This window comes from Perna viridis, chromosome 13, assembly GCF_037379345.1.
Source record: "Perna viridis isolate PV_CMFRI_1.1 ecotype Kerala chromosome 13, ASM3737934v1, whole genome shotgun sequence".
NCBI classification, from domain to species: domain Eukaryota; kingdom Metazoa; phylum Mollusca; class Bivalvia; order Mytilida; family Mytilidae; genus Perna; species Perna viridis.
In genome coordinates this window covers 10,060,237-10,081,053 of record NC_142457.1, presented here as the reverse complement: position 1 = coordinate 10,081,053, position 20,817 = coordinate 10,060,237, and the positions used below count along the sequence as shown (strand labels likewise).

Sequence of the window (20,817 nt, the reverse complement as noted above, 5' to 3'; positions counted from 1 at the left end):
ATAATAAACAGATCCAGTAACAGAAGGTCAGCTCTCTTAGAAAGTACTCAACATAATAAACAGATCCAGTAACTGAAAGTCAGCTCTCTTAGAAAGTAATCAACATAATAAACAGATCCAGTAACAGAAGGTCAGCTCTCTTAGAAAGTAATCGACATAATAAACAGATACAGTAACAGAAGTCAGCTCTCTTAGAAAGTAATTAACATAATAAACAGATCCAGTAACAGAAAGTCAGCTCTCTTAGAAAGTAATCAACATAATAGATCCAGTAACAGAAGTCAGCTCTCTTAGAAAGTACTCAACATAATAAACAGATCCAGTAACTGAAAGTCAGCTCTCTTAGAAAGTACTCAACATAATAAACAGATCCAGTAACAGAAGGTCAGCTCTCTTAGAAAGTAATCAACATAATAAACAGATCCAGTAACAGAAGGTCAGTTCTCTTAGAAAGTAATCAACATAATAGATCCAGTAACAGAAGTCAGCTCTCTTAGAAAGTACTCAACATAATAAACAGATCCAGTAACTGAAAGTCAGCTCTCTTAGAAGGTACGCAACATAATAAACAGATCCAGTAACTGAAGTCAGCTCTCTTAGAAAGTAAGCAACATAATAAACAGATCCAGTAACTGAAAGTCAGCTCTCTTAGAAAGTAATCAAAATAATAAACAGATCCAGTAACAGAAGGTCAGCTCTCTTAGAAAGTACTCAACATAATAAACAGATCCAGTAACTGAAAGTCAGCTCTCTTAGAAAGTACTCAACATAATAACCAGATCCAGTAACAGAAGGTCAGCTCTCTTAGAAAGTAATCAACATAATAAACAGATCCAGTAACTGAAAGTCAGCTCTCTTAGAAAGTAATCAAGATAATAAACAGATCCAGTAACAGAAGGTCAGCTCTCTTAGAAAGTACTCGACATAATAAACAGATCCAGTAACTGAAAGTCAGCTCTCTTAGAAAGTGCTCAACATAATAAACAGATCCAGTAACAGAAGTCAGCTATCTTAGAAAGTACTCAACATAATAAACAGATCCAGTAACTGAAAGTCAGCTCTCTTAGAAAGTACTCAACATAATAAACAGATCCAGTAACAGAAGGTCAGCTCTCTTAGAAAGTAATCAACATAATAAACAGATCCAGTAACTGAAAGTCAGCTCTCTTAGAAAGTAATCAACATAATAGATCCAGTAACAGAAGTCATCTCTCTTAGAAAGTACTCAACATAATAAACAGATCCAGTAACTGAAAGTCAGCTCTCTTAGAAAGTAATCAAAATAATAAACAGATCCAGTAACAGAAGTCAGCTCTCTTAGAAAGTAAGCAACATAATAAACAGATCCAGTAACTGAAAGTCAGCTCTCTTAGAAAGTAATCAAAATAATAAACAGATCCAGTAACAGAAGGTCAGCTCTCTTAGAAAGTACTCAACATCATAAACAGATCCAGTAACTGAAAGTCAGCTCTCTTAGAAAGTACTCAACATAATAAACAGATCCAGTAACAGAAGGTCAGCTCTCTTAGAAAGTAATCAACATAATAAACAGATCCAGTAACTGAAAGTCAGCTCTCTTAGAAAGTAATCAACATAATAAACAGATCCAGTAACTGAAGGTCAGCTCTCTTAGAAAGTACTCAACATAATAAACAGATCCAGTAACAAAAGTCAGCTCTCTTAGAAAGTAATCAACATAATAATCAGATCCAGAAACAGAAGGTCAGCTCTCTTAGAAAGTACGCAACATAATAAACAGATCCAGTAACTGAAAGTCAGCTCTCTTAGAAAGTAATCAACATAATAAACAGATCCAGTAACAGAAAGTCAGTTCTCTTAGAAAGTACGCAACATAATAAACAGATCCAGTAACAGAAGTCAGCTCTCTTAGAAAGTAATCAACATAATAAACAGATCCAGTAACAGAAAGTCAATTCTCTTGGAAGGTACTCAACATAATAAACAGATCCAGTAACTGAAAGTCAGCTCTCTTAGAAAGTACTCAACATAATAAACAGATCCAGTAACAGAAGTCAGCTCTCTTAGAAAGTAATCAACATAATAAACAGATCCAGTAACAGAAGTCAGCTCTCTTAGAAAGTAATCAACATAATAAACAGATCCAGTAATAGAAGGTCAGCTCTCTTAGAAAGTACTCAACATAATAAACAGATCCAGTAACTGAAAGTCAGCTCTCTTAGAAAGTACTCAACATAATAAACAGATCCAGTAATAGAAGGTCAGCTCTCTTAGAAAGTAATCAACATAATAAACAGATCCAGTAACTGAGTCAGCTCTCTTAGAAAGTAATCAACATAATAAACAGATCCAGTAACAGAAAGTCAGCTCTCTTAGAAAGTAATCAACATAATAAACAGATCCAGTAACTGAGTCAGCTCTCTTAGAAAGTAATCAACATAATAAACAGATCCAAACTCAATTTAAATCAATTTATTACCTTTTAAAATTAAATATATAGCAACAACAGATATGATATTTACTCTTACAGATCTTCAATCACAACAAGAAAAGAAAACTAACAAAGGTAAATTCATAGGATTCTTATTATGGAGACATAGTGCAATTCTACTGATTAAGTCATTATATTTGATGACACAATGAATCTAACATGCTCCCAACACACATTTCCTGCTGTCTAGCACATCTTAATACAAATTTCAGATCACTTCAGTTGCAAAATAAAATAAAAAGCACTGATCATTTGATTTTCTTGGTTTGAGGCCTTGGTTATGTTTAGAATATGAGTTTTAGGTCCTGATCTTAGTCCTGTAAATAATTTGCCCAGCGTCAGAAGTAAAAAAATTCTGGTCCACTTTTTGCCCATGGAAAAATGTTAATTTTCCAAATAAATATTCTTGTATTAATCGAATAGAAAATCAAATGGCCTGTGCCTTTAACATTTTGTCATAAATAATAATTGCACATGATAATTCTTGAATACCCCAATTTCAGTCAGCGCCTCAGACTTTTAAAATGCATGCATTATGATTTTAGCTAGCATAAAGAATAGGAAGATTTTTACATATACACAGGAGTATTTAAAATCTGACATCTTATTCCACACACAATGAAAGTATCATATCAATTGATGAGTGGTATTGAGAAACATTAATTATTCATTTTCCATGTACGGTAAATCTAAAGCAAGGCAGATTCAGGATTTCAGGGATGTTAGGGCTAGCATATATCAAAGTAAAGGCTAAAAGAAACAATATAAGAGAACAGGTAAAATTTGTGAAAAATCAAAATTTCTGTTTTTCTAATTTGATGGGGGAGGACTACACCCAGCACATCTTTTCTTGGATCAACACCTTTCAAGCAACAGGATAAATGTAATTGGGATCAAAGATATATGTACCACTCCTCATTATAAATTTTCAAGGTGAAAAAAATGTCATTACTCTTTGGTAAATACTGTAAAGGTATACATGTACCAGTAAAAGTTCGATAAAATATAATTCATTTAAGTTAAGGTTTGGGCATGTAAATGAAAAAAGTTTGTAACAGTATTAAATTCATGGAAGTACTGCTTATACAGACATTATTACATCTTATCAAAATTAAAGAATAACCGTCATGTCTCTTTTTGAATGCAAATTAATTCAGAAAAAAAAAACAATAACAAAAACAAAAATACACTTGCTGCAACTAATCATATAACAAATGAATTGCATCTTCAGAGAGAAAAGTTATATACCATATAGTGGGTAATTTTTAAAGGTTTTAATTTTTGCTATATTTGTGGTGTTAGCAGAAAGTGTGAAAATAAAAATAAATCAAATCAATGCTGCATTAAGTGCACACATATCACAAAAGGAAATACAAGCCACTAAAATCTAATACATGTATCCTTCTTCTTAGAACAAATGGTGAATCTTGGCACTTACAAAAACTACCCCAATATGGTAGTCCAGTTGTCCATTTAAAAAAAATAAAAATTGTGTTTATTTTTCCCAAGGACTGATAGTACAATAGATGAACATATTGTGACACTTAAATTTCATGAAACTGACAAACAATACTTTTTGTGAAGTGAAACTTGTCTTAACCGAACCCTGTATAATCCGAAAACCTATCTAAACCAGACACTTTTTTTAATTCACTTAAGGAGGTAGACCTACCGTAAGTGCATAACTCTCACAAATTATTGGAATGTTTGTGTAAAGCATTTTATATCAATTTCTTCTAAGCATCAAAGTAACTTGGATTGATTTCATTCTATTTCAAATGAAAGCTTGATAGGCTTTGGTGAAATTGAATATGATGCAAACATAACACTGATTTCAAGAGTTATGTCCCTTACTCCTGGTCCAACTCCTTAATATCAAAATAAATGTATATTGAACCCTTGTATACTGAATACCTTCCTAAACTGAACTGAAGTTGGAGCCCAAAAGCAGTTCAGTTTAGGCAGTTTTCACTGTACTGTGAGTATGTATCAATTTTGAATACATCACTAGTTGCATATGTTGTAAACGTAAGATGATAAATAAGAAAAAATATACATAAGTAATACTATTGCACAAAAAGAAATATTTCTGTAACATTTATCATTTACAACATCAGTCTGAAAATGAAAAAAAAAGTTTTAGCTGAATTATAACAATTGTAATACATGGGGTATAACTTTATGATGTTGAAAGTTCAGAAAATATTGTGAATGAGCAGGACAGTCTAAACAGGGCCTAATCTAGAGGGAGAAATTAGCATAAACTCCTCCTTCTTTGTGCTCACTTCTCTCATTTGTCTTTGACAGGAAGAAGTTTTTGTCATAGATTACATAGACAAAAATGTCAATATTGTTATTTTTTAACAGAATTTACTAAAATTTCTGCTTGTCATCAATGTCTAGATTAGGCTGTAGCATGATTAGTCAAGCATGTAATAGGCCTGTCAACCTTTTACATTACATTACAATCTTGAAACCAAAAAAATCAGAATTCATAGATAATTAAAAAAGAACTTTACCATAAAAACAAACATTGTGCAAACAAAAATTCAATTCTTCAAAGGAGTTAAGTACTCCATGAACAGAATTTGTGTTCAAATCAATTAATTATGAAGTAGAACCTTCCTCAATTTTCACTTTGAGTAGCCCCAGTAAATGAGTTTACACTATCTCAACATGAAAATGTTAATGTCAGTAGTACTTCTGAATTATAAATATTGGAATGTTACATAAATAAAACAAAAAACAAAAAAGATAATTATAACAGATAACATAAGCAATGAAAACAAACAGGTTTAGACAACACATGTTTTAAACAAACAACACAGTAACAGGAATGCATCTACAGTACCCTTGTCCAAACAATCACGAAAATACATTTATTTAGAAATGCCTAAAATAAACTCAATATTGTAATGAGAAAAAAGAAAATCAGAACAGAGATTCATTGAAGAGGAAGAACTACTTGAATTTTGACAAACCATGCTGAAAGCTGTTTTGATGTAAAACAAAAACAAAACAAGTAAGACGTATACATGTCATAGATTAAGTGTAAGTTTTTGTAAGAATCAGGCAAAATGGGAAAAATCAGTAACATGCATGTAAAAATCCCACCAATCTAGCAATATAAATTTCACTCTAGAATGCTCTCTCTATTAAAAAAGACCATTATTTGACCTCTGCATTACTGAATTTGTTCAGAAATTATTCAATAGAATGTTAGAAAAATGAGTTTTTTTGACAGAGTTATCTGCCCTTGAAATGTTCATTTTTAGTGCATTTCAATGAAATTTTGACTTAATTTACCAGTGATATGGAAATATTGTCTTTTTCCCTTCATTCAAATGGTGCAAATGGTCAAACTAAACTTTCAAAATGTTGGTTTTTTTCATAACCATGTTTCACCCACTGCCTGATTCTTACAGCGACTGACACTTAATGTTTTAATAAAATACTGAGGGATTTCCAAATTTCTACAGAACTCTCCATGATATTAGATGAATTGAAGGGACCAGTAAGTAAAGAATTCCTTTCCCCTTTCTAATTAAGGGGATAAAGAATTCATGCCCATTTTCCACCACTGCTTGTTGATTAAATTTCTGCAAGAGGTTTTCATTTTGTACTAATTCCATTAGAAACCCTAATTCTCCTTTAACCATGTTATGGTGTAAATTATTTCTCTACTCTCTTAACATTCTTACTAAGCCCACATTTTAAAAATCATTTTTTTAATATCTGAAGTGGAGAAATGATTTATACCAAGGGAGAATCTATTTAAAACAACTTTACAGTGAGAAAAAAAAATCTTACACCGTAACATAAATAATCAATTAGGAATAAATGCCAAAAAAGAGGACGATGAAAATACAGTAACATAAACAAGAAATAATAATAATAAAAAAAAAAAACAAATTAGTACTACATGTATATAATTACAATGATCAGACTAGAAAAGATATGGATTTCAAAATCATGATAAATATCGAACTGATATTTTCCTCAAATTTTGATTCAATTTGAGATTTACGAAACCATGCATATATTGTCATAAATATATTACAAGCTTTGGTTTGATCAGTGTGTAAAATTGATATAAAGAGTATTCCAACATGACTTAATACCATTCACGTAAACCTCCTGTCTGGAGGATCTACCATTTTCAAAGGTGTCTCCCATCCTAATCTGCAGGAGAACAAATGCCTGTTACAAAATACATCGTAAATAAAAGAAATCCAGGTCATTGGCATCATCTGCAAAGCCAATCCAATGTATGGACAATTGAATTTGAGTGTTGCATGCATATACATGTATGTATTTTCAATCTGAATAACTAAAATAAATATTGATTTAAAAATAACTCATTTAAACTTCATTCTTTCCAAAATTTCAGAATCTACCAATTTAATTCTGAAAGTTTATCTGATGTATGATTTACTCAATCCTTTAAACTGAAGTTTTTCTAATGAAATTACAATAGTTGATCAGTTTAGAAACAACATTTTTGAATCCCACAAATAAATAAATAATTTAATAGACTCTATTTGGAATGTTAGATCTACTAGTAAAGAAAATAAAAAAAGGGTAAAGTAAAAATAAAATTAGACATATAAGATTTTCAGAACTTAACACTGATATGAAATGTTAAGCATACAAATGTCATTGAAATAAACTACATGTACTTGTTAGTGTCAATAAAGGTATAACCTCTGCATTTATTATGGTTATACCTTAAAAAATTTCTTATACACAGTTATACAATGTAATTGGTCAAGCACACTGTTTTTGTTAGAACATTTTAATCAAATTTAATGGACTTTACCAGAATCAAATACTTACCAGCTTGAATCACTCATTTATGGTTTTTTAAATATTTAGATTCCCATACAAAACCTGCAAGCTCCAAATAAAGATGAACTTAAAACTACAATACCTACTTCCAAAATTAAAAAAAAAATCCTTCCAGAAATTCAAGTTCCCAGTTTTAAGGAAAGTAGAACAGAATAAATAATATTCATTAGCATGGGGAATATAAGAAATGCATGGGAAGAACCATTATTTCAATTAAAGGTGGGGGGGGGAGGGGTCAAAGCAAGGCACACAAATTGTTGGGGTAGAATTTGTAAAAATCAAGATTACATGCAAAACCATTTTTTTTTTTCCAATTTTAGATGGGGTGGTGGTGTATGCCAGCTTGCCTCTATGAAACTGGGAATGTCCGAGACTGTTGAAGAATACAATTTAATGGGATTCAGGAAAAATTACATTAGGATGTTCAACAAGACACAAAAACATCTTGAAAGTCTGCAAGTCTATGAGTTGAGGTAGGATAAGAGACAACACTTCTTAGAAGTAATCTGTTTTTAAACTGGAGATTTTATCACATAAAGATTATGACGTTAGTTTTTGGAGTTTCAGATCATACTGCTTACAAAATAGAAGCTATAAATAATTATGGCAGGACATTTTTTTAGTATACATGCAAAAACTAATACCAATGGATTTGAATATTAAAAAGTTCAAGATCATTTCATGCTCTAATGAGATCACTTGATATTATGACAGAAACTAAAGCTTGAAAATACAATCATTTATGAATCATAATGTCTACATTGTTATGATGATAAAGCATGCTAAAACTGGGAGTTGGACATGTCATCAGCTGTTTTTCCAATAGCATCTGGGTTGGACAATGGATCTAAATCGGCAAACAGGTTGAACCATGCTGACATATCTTGTTGTCCCTGAAATGAAATACAGAAGTAAACAATGGCTATTATTAAGATATTGTATATAATTTTTACAAGCAGTATTTTTAAAATTTTGGTGGTCAATACTAATCAGTCAATTTGTGCAACAGAATTGAATAGACAGACAGACAGACAGACAGACTTAAAGACAGGCTGATTCAAACCTTAAGCTCCCTTTGATGATGCTGGTATGGGACTAAAAACAGTTATTTCATACCTGGCAGTGATTTTGTTCCCTTGAATTTACCTCCTAATACTGGGTGTTTCCCCAAGCAAAATAATATCAAAATCATGCAACAATCCTTAAAATCACAGTTTGCCCCTCCTTTTTAGTTCCCAAATGGTTTATTTTCTTCCCAAATCTAACAGGAGGGGACACTTTTAATAAACAGTAACACAATCATAGCAGTAATGAGTGAATAGTGAACTTTGTTGATGGAAACGTAAACACCACTGCAGTAATGAGAAATAGTGAACCTTACTGATGGAAATGAAAACACCACTGCAGTAATGAGAAATAGTGAACCTTACTGATGGAAATGAAAACACCACTGCAGTAATGTGGGACAGTGAACTTTATTGATGGAAACGAAAACACCACTGCAGTAATGTGAGACAGTGAACCTTTTTGATGGAAACAAAAACACCACTGCAGTACGGTGAGACAGTGAACCTTATGATTGAAATGAAAACACCACTGCAGTAATGAGAGATAGTTAACCTTATTGATGGACATGTAAACAACACATCAGTTATAGTAACAAATAGTCCTATCTGATCTAACAACTGTCTACACCAATGTAAATGTAAATTACAATTCTTTTAAGTGTCAGTCCATGTAAGAAGCAAATCTCTGCATTTTCCTGTGGCTGTGGTTCTATTCTAATACTAATCAATATATCAGTGCACTGTGATACTTTCTATTTAACTGTCAAAAAATAGCCTTCAGACAATGCATGGTTTAAACTTGGTCTTTCCTACTGACAGTTTGCAGGGCATGTATGGTCTAGATTAGGTTTATCCTACTGAAAGAAGTCCAACCTTTAGAAAATGTATAGTCTAGACTGGGTCTTTCCAACTGATAAAAGACCAGCCTTCCGAACATGTAATTGCCAATGGTCTAGACTTGGTCTTTTCTACTGATAAAAGACCAGCCTTCAGAACATATATAGTCTACACTGGGGCTTTTCTGTTGATAATAGACCAGCCTTCAGAACATGTATGGTCTAGACTGGGTCTTCGCTCATAATAAAAGACCAGCCTTCAGAACATGTATGGTCTAGACTGGGTCTTTTCTGTTGATAAAAGACCAGTATGCAGGACATGTATATTCTAGACTGGGCTTGTCACACTGATAAATGAACAGTCTTCAGAACATGTATATTCTAGACTGGGTCTTTGCCACTGATAAAAGACCAGTATGCAGGACATGCACGGTCTAGACAGGGCTTGTCCCACACATAAAAGACCAGTATGCAAGACATGTATGGTCTAGACTGGGCTTTCCCACAGATGAAAGACCAGTATTCAGGACATGTATGGTTTAGACTGGGCCTTTCCTACAACAAAACAAACCTTTTTCTGAGCTTTAGCTTTAGACTGCTGTGAAGGCTGTGCAGCACCACCTACTGGAGTCTGTCCAGGGCCCATAACTTTTCCTCCTTGCTGCATTGGTGGAACTCCAAGTGAACCTGTACAAAAATCATATAGCACATGTCAATCTCTTGTCTAGAGGTGCATTTTCTCTTTTATGGACTACGATTTTTATATTCGATTGAATTTTATAACAATGCACTGATAAATGAAGGTAATACTGTGTTTACAAGACACAATTAACAAAACTAAAAGATAAAAGGGTCATATCTTTGCCTAAATAACTCTGCACTCTGAAATGTCATATACTGCAATTGACAAACCACTAATTTTATTGTGACATCACAAATGTAACATAGTTTTGAAGTAGCAAGTAGCTATCCCTCTTGGAATAAAAATTAGCTGATTTTCTGGCTTTATATTAAATGTTTTTGTTGACAAATGCTTGGTAAAGTCCCTGCACTTTCAGTCTACTTATCTGTCCACAAAATGAAAACAATAAAAAGAAGTTCGTATTAAGTTAATGTCAATACAATGTGATCGTAATAGTCTTGAACTTAATATGCATGGTACTTAAAATCCTAATTACGATTTTAAATGAAATCAGAACAATCAATGAGTACATATTATATCAATGAAGGATAATAGCAGAAACTCCATAAAGACAGGGCTAATTGATATTCTAGTTTAAACATATTTTTTTAAGTAATTTGCATGTTTTAACATCAAACCAAAACAATAGAATGAAATGAACAATAGTAAATTAATCACAGGATTCAGAAACAAAACTTTAAGTCTTATATCAATCCGTCTATTGAAATCATGAATAATAATTATATCATATACCATAGCTCAAGGAAGTAGTGCACTAGTGCTTATAACGTGCATTTGGTGAGTTTGGTGCAAAGCAAAGAGGTTGATATTTAATGCTCTATGTATTTACTCTGGTCATAAGGAATTATCAAAATTATTCAAATGAAGTAACTGTGTAATTAAGGTTGTTAATTTGAAGTATTTGTTCTGTATCAAAAAGTTTTGAACCTTGGTAAACATTTCAATGCTTTAATTGATGTTTTCTATTCTAGTCTTGTGAACTAGTGTTTCAAAAAGTGGTTCAGGTCAAATTTGAAACCAAAAAAAATTATACGCACCAGAAGTCAAACTCATTCCTGACATCTGCTTGTTCAAATCTAGCAAGTTTGAAGGTAAAAATTCTGAGTGCTGGCTTGATTCAGCATTCTGGTTCGTTGACAATGCCACTGAGGACCTTCCTTCACCAAACACAGCTTGCCATTCTGCACTAAACTCATCCTCTTCTGTTGACGGAGCATTTAAAATTTCATTGAGAATTGTCATGTCATCTTTGTCTGTATCATCTGGTTCTAATTCCCCCGACAGTAAATCTGCAAATAATAATAAAAAAATATATATATAGTATTTAGATTATACATGCTAACAACAGCTTTCCAAAATGTTATCAGACAAAAAAAGAAAATCTTATGTTGAATTTCTAAACCATTTACCTGAATTGGCTTGAGTGATTGCAATCTATCAAGCTTCATGAAAGGGTAGACTTAAATATCGTCTGTCACTAAACCATGCATACAGGCCTATTGAAATTCTCTGGTATAATTCAAATCATACATTATTTGATTATCAGATGTGGCATAAAATCATTCAATTTCCCAATATTACAAGTTCTCATATTTTCTTACATAGCTGTCAGCAGCATCTTGAGAGAGTTTCGAATGTCAAATACTGTTCTAAGCTTGGCAAAATCCATTGATCTAGTTCTGTTTTTTATTCTATTTTTGTAGTATAATAATAAAAAATCCCAATCTTACAAAAAGTATTTCAGTAGAACAAAATCAGCATGGCAGGTCCGTCCAGGTAAAGGTGTAATGGGGGTACATCTCCCCTTTTTCAAAGAAAAAAAAAAACAAAACAATACAAAATACCTATTGTGATCTGATAATATTGATTTGAATTGAATTGAATATGGCAATTTATCACATTCATTCATTAAACATGTCATAATCAGATTTTTTTTTTACACTGATTCTCGTAATTACGCCTTCCCTTCATAAAATCCCGGACCCTCCTCAGCAGATAATAAGTCAGACAAACACTCCAAAAAATTCGACAGAGAACAAAATTTACAAATGTAGAAGAAAAATACATTATATACCCAGTTTTCTATTTGTCTGGTTGCATAATTAAAATCCTTAAAATCCAGTTTGGGGTATGGACAGATTGATGGAGGAACATACATACAGACAAACATGACTGGTATGGATAGATTGATGGAGAAACAGGCAGACAGACAGATATGAGTGGTATAGATATATTGATGGAGAAACAGGCAGACAGACAGATGTGAGTGGTATGGACAGATTGATGGACGAACAAACAGTCAGATATGAGTGGTATGGACAGACTGATGGAGGAACAGGCAGACAGATGTGAGTGTTATGGACAGACTGATGGAGGAACAGACAGACAGATGTGAGTGGAATGGGCAGCATGATGGAGGAACAGACAGACAGATGTGAGTGGTATGGACAGAATGATGGAAGAACAGGCAGACAGACAGATGTGAGTGGTATGGACAGAATGATGAAGGAACAGACAGACAGAGAGATGTGATTGGTACAGATAGACAGACAAATGTGAGTGGTATGGACAGATTGATGGAGAAACAGACAGACAGACAGATGTGAGTGGTATTGGACAGATTGATGGAGGAACAGACAGACAGATGGACAGATGTGAGTGGTATGGACAGATTGATGGAGGAACAGACAGATGGACAGATGTTGTTGAAATAAAACTTTGGACCATCCAAATTAAATGACTGATTTTTTATATACTACAATTTCTTTCTATCCACACTTGAAATCTCATTATTAGCTTTCAGGTAAAGTAAGGCAACCTCAAATTATTATGAAAATAAGCACTCCTTCAACTCCAAAACTTAACCCAACCCTACCTTAATACTAGTCTCTGGTACTTAAAGGTCTCAATTTTACATCACCAAAACAAAATCTTATTGTCTTATATCAAAGTTTTATCTTTGGATCTGTGAACTACCCACTTGTAATGTACACAAGACATGTTATAAAACATCATATGCAAATAAACTGATCAATTTATCCCATGTTGTATGAATACGCAAATAAACTGCAAATATTAAATGCCTATCTTTGACAGCTGGGGTATAAATTACCTGTGGAGACATTGATATTAGGATTTAGGTAAGGGACACTGACTATTCCTATCATATGTGCCTAAACTGGTTTACTGGTACACGTATTAAGATATGGATAAAAAGAAGAATGCAGGAAAGTTAATAGACAGGACATCAAATAATGAAAACTGAAACTGGAGTGCATGATTTTTTTTTAAATTCTCATAGAATTGATGAATAACCTTCAATTTTAACTCTTTAAAGTAAAATTTTGATAGCCAGCTTGGTTAAAATATGACCCTATGAGTCATTATATTGCCCAGTATTATTTAAATACTAGCCAGACAATCATCACTAATGCTGAATAATTAGCACTAGCCAAATGCATTTTTGTTCTGTTGCCAATAACTGATGAATTTGACCTTCTTCTTCTTCTACCACATGTTTTAAACAAAACAAACTTCTTCCTTCAGTGGCAGATCTAGAAAGGTTTTGTTGGAAAATTTTGTTAACTGTGTTTATAATTTTGGCAAATATAAGTAAAGAGTAGCCTGGAACCCCCCACCCCCCCTTTTTAATGGGAACCCAGCAGGAACCCCTCACCCCTTTTCATAATCTCTAGATCTGCCTCTGATTACTCCATGAGTATCAGGCAAGAAATATAGAGTGCAAAGATAGTGATAAATTCACAGACACTTTCATAAGAAGTTCAAGAAGCGTAAATTTTCAAACGATAGGAGTGGGCATTAGTAAGAAGTTTTGGGGATTTCTAGATGGCAACCATTTCATGTTTTCGCTTCTGTCTATGATTTTTTCCCCTTGATTCAGCATACAATCTATTTATGTGGGATCTATGTAAGAGGGTTATCTTGGGTGATGGTAGATATTTTCAAAGTATTTTTTAAGGAACAATTCAATAGACTTTCATGCTGGCTTTAAGTTAACAAATTTAGCATGAAAGTTTAACTGACCTGCTAGTTTAAATGTCAGTCTCTATAAGAATCAGGCAGTGAGTTAAACATGGTATAAAAAAAAAACACCATTTTGTAAATTTAATTTGACTATTTGCATCATCAGAATCATGAAAAAAACAAGATTTTCCAAACCATTTTGGTAAATATAGTTATAATTTCATTGAAATGCATTAAATGAACATTTCAAGGCAGATAACACTGTCAAAAATTTCATTCATCTAATATTTTATCAAAACAAATTCTGAGCAAATCCAGTGATGTAAAGATCAAATAATGGTCTTCTCTAATAGAGGGAAAGAATCCTTGAGGGAATTGTCGGGTCTGTGGGTTTTTCACATTTTGCCCAATTCTTACAAAAACTTACACTTAAAACTTAAAAGTGTGTAAAATATCTGCAAAAGTTCATTACTAAATATTTACTTTTTGTCCATTTCTTCAACATTGGGTTCTCACAATTAGCAATGGGATATTCATTTATAACTATTTTTTACACATAATTTACTGGTATATAAAGTTTAATTCATTTACAGAATGGTAAGCCTAAGAACTTTCATGCTGTGAAATTGTAAAGTTAAACACAAAAAAAACAATTCAGCTCCTTCACTGAACCTCATGACTTATTTGGTAAAAGTCCAGAAATATTCAAATCTCAAATATGTTTTTGCAGTTAAATACCAGTACTTTCAATGATTGAAAAAATTTAAATGCCGATGAAATGTTTATTGATGCAAATCGAATTAGTCTTGTTAAAAACCATTACTGAAAGTACATATTACTTATCCTTTTAAACTTATTCTCAAAGATATGAAGTTTTTGACAATTTGGATGGTTTAAACAGATTTGAAAGGCAATTAATTTTTACCTGTCTGTAACTATTAACGAGATTTTATACCTGGAGATTTTTGTCAAGCAGAGGAGCCCCTTAACAACATAATAGATAGTGATAAAACATAGTGATGAAATTTAAAGAGAGATAGAAACTTCAAGATAAGATTGTTTCTTAACTTTCATCTTGAAAAGGTAAGTTCATTAGAGAAAAAATATAGAATATAGTAAATTCAGAACTTTTTTGTGCATAATTCTACTTTGTTATCAAGATTTATGTGATTACAATAATAATGGCAGGTTAATACAAGTCATCAAGATATCAAATATCTGATAGTTCCCTCCAAAAGAAGCTGAGAAACCTATTACAGAAAAGTGTTCAGAAAATTGTAATTGACAGACTAAAGGATGAGAAGATGATTGCACTTAAGCCCCATGTAGAGAAGGGATAAAAAATGACAAAAAGAAAAAAAAATGCACAAATTTTTAATTGCTGGTATTCAGAATTTTTACACTCTGATGAACCCAAATGATCGTTATTGTAGCTACCTGAATTGTTTCTAATTGATCAAACATAATTTCCCAATAACAAACCTACTAAACAAACATATTACCATCAATATATTACCTAAATAGAACTTATAATATTAAAAGTAAATACATGAATTTTCCGTCTAAATATTTATTTTCTTGTGTTTAACACATAAATGGTAACCAATATCATTGTATCAACAGTTTACATACTTTTATTGAATGATCAATATCTTCAATAACCATTGATTGAAAGCCAAGAAACAACTCCACTTCAAACATATACGTGGTTGGGGGGGGGGGGTGGTAAAGCATGGACCCAGTACTAATACCCACTCTTCAATACCCATGGCATGTAAAATCTACCCAATAGAAAGTATGCTGATTTTAGAAGTAAGCTCATTTTAGGCCAAACTTCCTGGTTTAAAAACAGACAAAGCGAGAATCCAAAATCTGCAAAATCAGAAGTAAATATACAGTAAAAATAAGAACTGTAATGATAAAATCTCGATTTTAAAAAGTGGAAAAAATTCATCCCTGTTTGACAGACATATATGTATGTATTTTAGCTGACTATTTCTAAATACTTCTGAAACTAAAAATCGATACATCAATAACTCAAGTCCAAAATGCAATTAAAACCCTATTCCTTTCCCGTGCGGTATTTCATACCCTTAACATAATTCCTTATGTAAACAACCTTATCAAAATCTAACATGACCATTCATTTTTTTTCATTGATTGAAAATCAATACAGGATTTCCCATACCTTAATAATCAATTATTGTAAAATGAACAAGTAGACTGACTTTATTGGGCTAATTATAACTGTGTTCTAATTCTGGATTAATTAGGCATCATGGTGACATGCTAAAAATGTTCATTAAAACTGACAATCTTGTTGTCACTAGTTACTTATAATACTGGCTGTTACAATCAATTAAAATAACAATACAAGTTTTATTGGATATTTTTCAGAATACAGAAGTTGAAGCTGACTCCAGTTACCGATATGAGAATTTGCCGTGAGGTTGAATTTGGTATTTGTTATACAGGACTATCACTAAGGTAAGACAAAACTTGAAGTTTAACAGTAGACATCAATAATCATTTTACAGGAAAAATACATTGTATATATAACTAAATGACATAGGCAATTCAGTAAGAAAAATTGTGGGGGAGACGACCTAGCATAAAATGACACCAACACTTAATCAGTATGACATAGATATATTGAGTCTACTTCAAAAGAACTTCCTATATTTATTAGAATGAAAGGAGATTAACATCACAAAAAACATCATAGCAGCAACTCCACAATGTCAAATAAATTAAAATAAACATAAATGGAAAATATGACTTATCTTATACATTACACGTACATGGTTAAATATAAAACTGTGGGAAAGACTGACTAAATAAATGGATGAAAAAGGTTCAGCAATGCTTCAGAATTTCATCTGTTCAAAGTAACTTATTTATTTTCACAAAATTCACCATAAATTATTTTTCACTTAATTCAGTACCTATAAATATGCACATAAAACATTAAGCATATAGTAACCTCCAACATAGCACAAACTTAGACACCAGGTACTTGTGAAAATGTTTGAAGACGTAAGTGCTTGGGAAAATATGTACAATTACAGGGTATTATTTTCTACACAGATCTGTCTTGTATAATTTTAGGTTATTAGAGAAGGCTCTTATTTCTATGGTTAATGAATATCACTTTCATTTTCAGAATACACAATGAATGGAAAGACTGAGACCACCTTAGCCGAACTAGTTGAATCTAAATTCCTGAGATGTTCCAAATGTGAGAATATTTATGAAGAACCTAAAATTCTTCCCTGTCTACACACATTCTGCAGAGCTTGTATTGACCAGATCAGTAATAGGGTACCAGTTTCTGAAAATGAAGAACCAGTCACCAAACTGCAGTGCCCTCTATGTAGATCTTTCCTTGGGGTTTCAGAGGAGGGAGCTGCAGCGTATCCAGAAAATTCCTTCATTACCAATCTAATATATGTACGAAGCTATAAGCAAGACACTTCTCGTCATTGTGACTATTGCAAGTTTGACAGCAAAGAATCAACAGCGATATCTCTTTGCTTAGACTGCAAAGATGACATGTGTGAAAACTGCACAAATGCACATCACCGCACCAAAATAACCAGAAACCATCAGGTTATACCATTTAAGCAGATTCAGAATGGACTATACGATCATGATATACGATCCCATCAACAACCAGCTTGCAGAGCACATGATGAAGAAATTAACTCTTTTTGTGAAATATGTGAAATTTTGATCTGTGCAAAATGTAAAATTGCTGAGCATGACAGTCACAAGACCATGTCTTTGGAAGAAGCACTTCCACGCTATCAGAGGCACATTAATGGATTATTAGAGGGCATTCAAGGTCAAATTCCCAATCTGAAAGACTATGTGAAATACCTTCAGAACTATAGAAACTCAGTTGAAGAGAACAAACAAGTCCTGACTACACAAATTGAAAGCCAAGCAAACTGTCTACACAAGATTATAGATGAATACAAAGAAGAATTGAAAGAAAAATTAAATGACAGATGTGAAACTGAGGTCTTAGAAGCCAAACAAAAGCAAGAAAATCTGGAAATAGCAGGAACATCTTTGCAGAATAATTCAACATATCTAGAACACCTTCTACATCATGGAAGAAATGATGAAATTTTGACATTACATCGGCCCATCACATTTCGTTTGACTCAGCTAATGAATATGCAAATAGATGGGATTAACAATAAACTAAATTTAGGTTTCTCTGCAGGAAGTAATATAGAGCAAAATATAAAAATTCTCTTTGGAAAACTGGCCATGGAACATGTTCCTGCGAATCAAAAAGAGACTTCCTCGGTTTTGGAAAATGGAAGAATCTCTATGTCAACTGTTTTACCACCCCTTAAAAACGCACCCATAGTTTTACAATCATTTGAAGCTGATGGTGAAAATGACTCAAAAGATGTCTGGCCAACTGGGGTGGCAATTACACAAACTGACAATATTGTCACAGTTGACCGGGACAATCAAAAGGTCAAGGTCTTTGACAAGAGTGGGAAACTAGTTTTAGAATTTATAGGAAAACCTGACAATAAACTTGGTTCACCATTTGATGTAGCTATACTGAAAAATGGAAATATGGCGGTCACAGACTATGAAACAAATGAGGTCAAAATATTTGACCCCCGAGGTCAATTCTTATCATCAATCGGTGGACAATTTAAGCATCCCAGGGGGATAACAACCAACAGCAAGGGTCAAATTATAGTAGTGGACTGTGGAACCCTTGAACTGACAATTCACGACCCAAACACAGGTGAACTTATTAAGAGAATAGATGGAAAAGATAAATCAGGGTCAAAGGTCATGGTTGACCCCTATTGTGTTGCTGTTACCAACAATGACAACATTCTCGTCACAGATACTGCTGCACCAAACATCAAAATTTTTAGCCCTGAAGGAAAATACCTCGCAAATTATGGAAGTTATGGGACAAAACAAGATCAAATTCTCAAGCCTTTTGGTATTTGTTGTGATGACTATGGATATATATTTGTGGCAGACCATCAAAATCATCGTATACATGTACTGTTACCTGATGGTTCATTTTCAAAGTACCTCCTGACTAAAAATGATGGACTTTGGCATCCAATGGGATTAGCTATAACCAAGAACGGACATTTTCTTGTAACAGAAGCACTAGGCAAAGTCAGAGTTTATCGCTACATTTGAGAAAATCTTATTACATTGTGGAAAATCTTTACTCTGGAAAAATTATTCTTTGAATTAAATCAAATAATAAATTAAAATTTCTAACATATGCAATATTTATACTTAAGAAATTAATAATCAAATAGATCACTAATACATACTTACAGAGTTAGAAATAGTAGCCTGCCCACCAGCCCGAGACAGGCTATGTTCTGGCAGGGCTGGCTAATTTTAGCAAAAATTTATATAGCCATATAGTAAATATATTGAAAAATTGTATTCAGGACTGGCTAGAATTTCAGTGAATTTCCTATCCTGATACTTAAGACAATATACAACCTGCACTGCAGTATTATAGTACTTGCTTCGAGTTCATATACATATTGAAGATATTTACATGTTGACAAATATAAGATGGTTATTCATGTTATGGGTCTTGCTTCCTAAATAAATATCAAGCATTTATAACAAAAACTATTTGCAGATGACATTCAAATACAAATTGTATTGAAAAAATGTATTTTTTCATAATGGGGTAATCTTCCCTTCATTCATGGTTATTATTTCCTAATTAAAGTTTTCTTGAAAGTTGATAAGAAGTCTGATGGCAAAATTAACATTCACAGGAAATGCTTACATACTAAGACTTAGAAAACAAATTGTGAAAATGGCACCCCATGACAATTTCCATGGATACAACATATATACAGTACTACACCAGAGACTAAGAGAGAGAAAATTGCCATTGGCTTGTAAGTTTCATCATGTGACCTAAGAACTAATTGGTTCATAACTTCCATTCAGAAACATAGGAGTTAACCATTTATAGTCTATATTTCATAAGTCTCATGTGTAAAATAATGATAGAAATATGACATATTTAACCATTTATACAATGACAAGACTTGTAATACAGAGTACGTGTGCAAGGCTAACAATATACCTTTAGCCAACTGGAATATTTAATAGCTACATCCCCAGAAATGGGTCACGAAAGTGAATTCAAAGTGAAAGTAGCATTTAAATTGTTTTAAAATTAAAATACGCAGTTCATAAACAAAGAAAAAATAAAAGAAATAATTACAGTATCTTGATCCGCTTAATTTTTATTTTTTTTTAAATAGACAACAGTTTATCTATCCTATCTCGCCCCTTTCGGCTATCGTCCCTTTTTTTCAATGACTTAACAAATGTAAGAAAATATATGTGTGATGCTTGGTTAAAATCTGTACCTAACTCATATTACTTTAGTAGCATAAAATAATCAGATTACTATACATCATATAGAGGAACATGAAAGTAGCAGGCTGAATACAAATCAGTCGTCAGTTTTGAATGTATTCATCAGAAGATATTAAGAAAATAGTAAAATACTTCAGTAGACTATTGATTGATTAGTTGGATGTGCAGATATTTCATGAATTTCAGAATGAGAACATCTGACCATACAAACAGACCCTGCTCTGTACTAGTCCTAACACCATTTATATTGTGTAAGCACATAGAAATGGTCTACAAGGTCTTTCCTTATGTAACAATATTCATGGTTTTCCTAGGTTCATCACACCACAAAAATGTTTGTTTTTCTTTTAAAAAATTATCAAAAAGAACTAATACTGTTAATCACATGATATTCATCATGTCTACATTAGCTAACTAGTTGATCACATGACATTCATCAAGCCTAAATTAGCTCACTAATCACATGACATTCATCAAGCCTACATTAGCTCACTG

General features: G+C 32.6%; 2 protein-coding genes across 4 annotated transcripts in view; one reads left to right on the top strand and one right to left on the bottom strand.

Moving 5' to 3' along the window:
* Positions 1-8,042: 8,042 nt before the first annotated feature.
* LOC148599514 (islet cell autoantigen 1-like) overlaps positions 8,043-20,817 on the bottom strand; it is a 32,509-nt gene continuing 19,734 nt past the window's right edge. For both annotated transcript variants that reach the window (XM_088557164.1, XM_088557166.1), the window contains 3 exons: positions 10,962-11,213; positions 9,793-9,908; positions 8,043-8,211 (listed from right to left, as the gene is read on the bottom strand). In XM_088557164.1, coding sequence (XP_088413290.1) covers positions 8,101-8,211; positions 9,793-9,908; positions 10,962-11,213 — 479 coding nt within the window. In that variant the 3' untranslated portion in view covers positions 8,043-8,100. The remainder of the gene's footprint in view (positions 8,212-9,792; positions 9,909-10,961; positions 11,214-20,817) is intronic.
* On the top strand, positions 14,851-19,189 carry LOC148599515 (protein meiotic P26-like). Of its 2 annotated transcripts, none has more exons than XM_088557162.1 (3): positions 14,851-14,991; positions 16,306-16,395; positions 17,072-19,189. In XM_088557162.1, the coding sequence occupies exon 3, from the start codon at positions 17,080-17,082 to the stop codon at positions 19,099-19,101; it is 2,022 nt and encodes a 673-aa protein (XP_088413288.1). In that variant the 5' UTR covers positions 14,851-14,991; positions 16,306-16,395; positions 17,072-17,079; the 3' UTR covers positions 19,102-19,189. The 2 variants fall into 2 exon arrangements, with proteins under 2 accessions (XP_088413288.1, XP_088413289.1); XM_088557163.1 differs by lacking the exon at positions 14,851-14,991 and adding an exon at positions 16,168-16,189.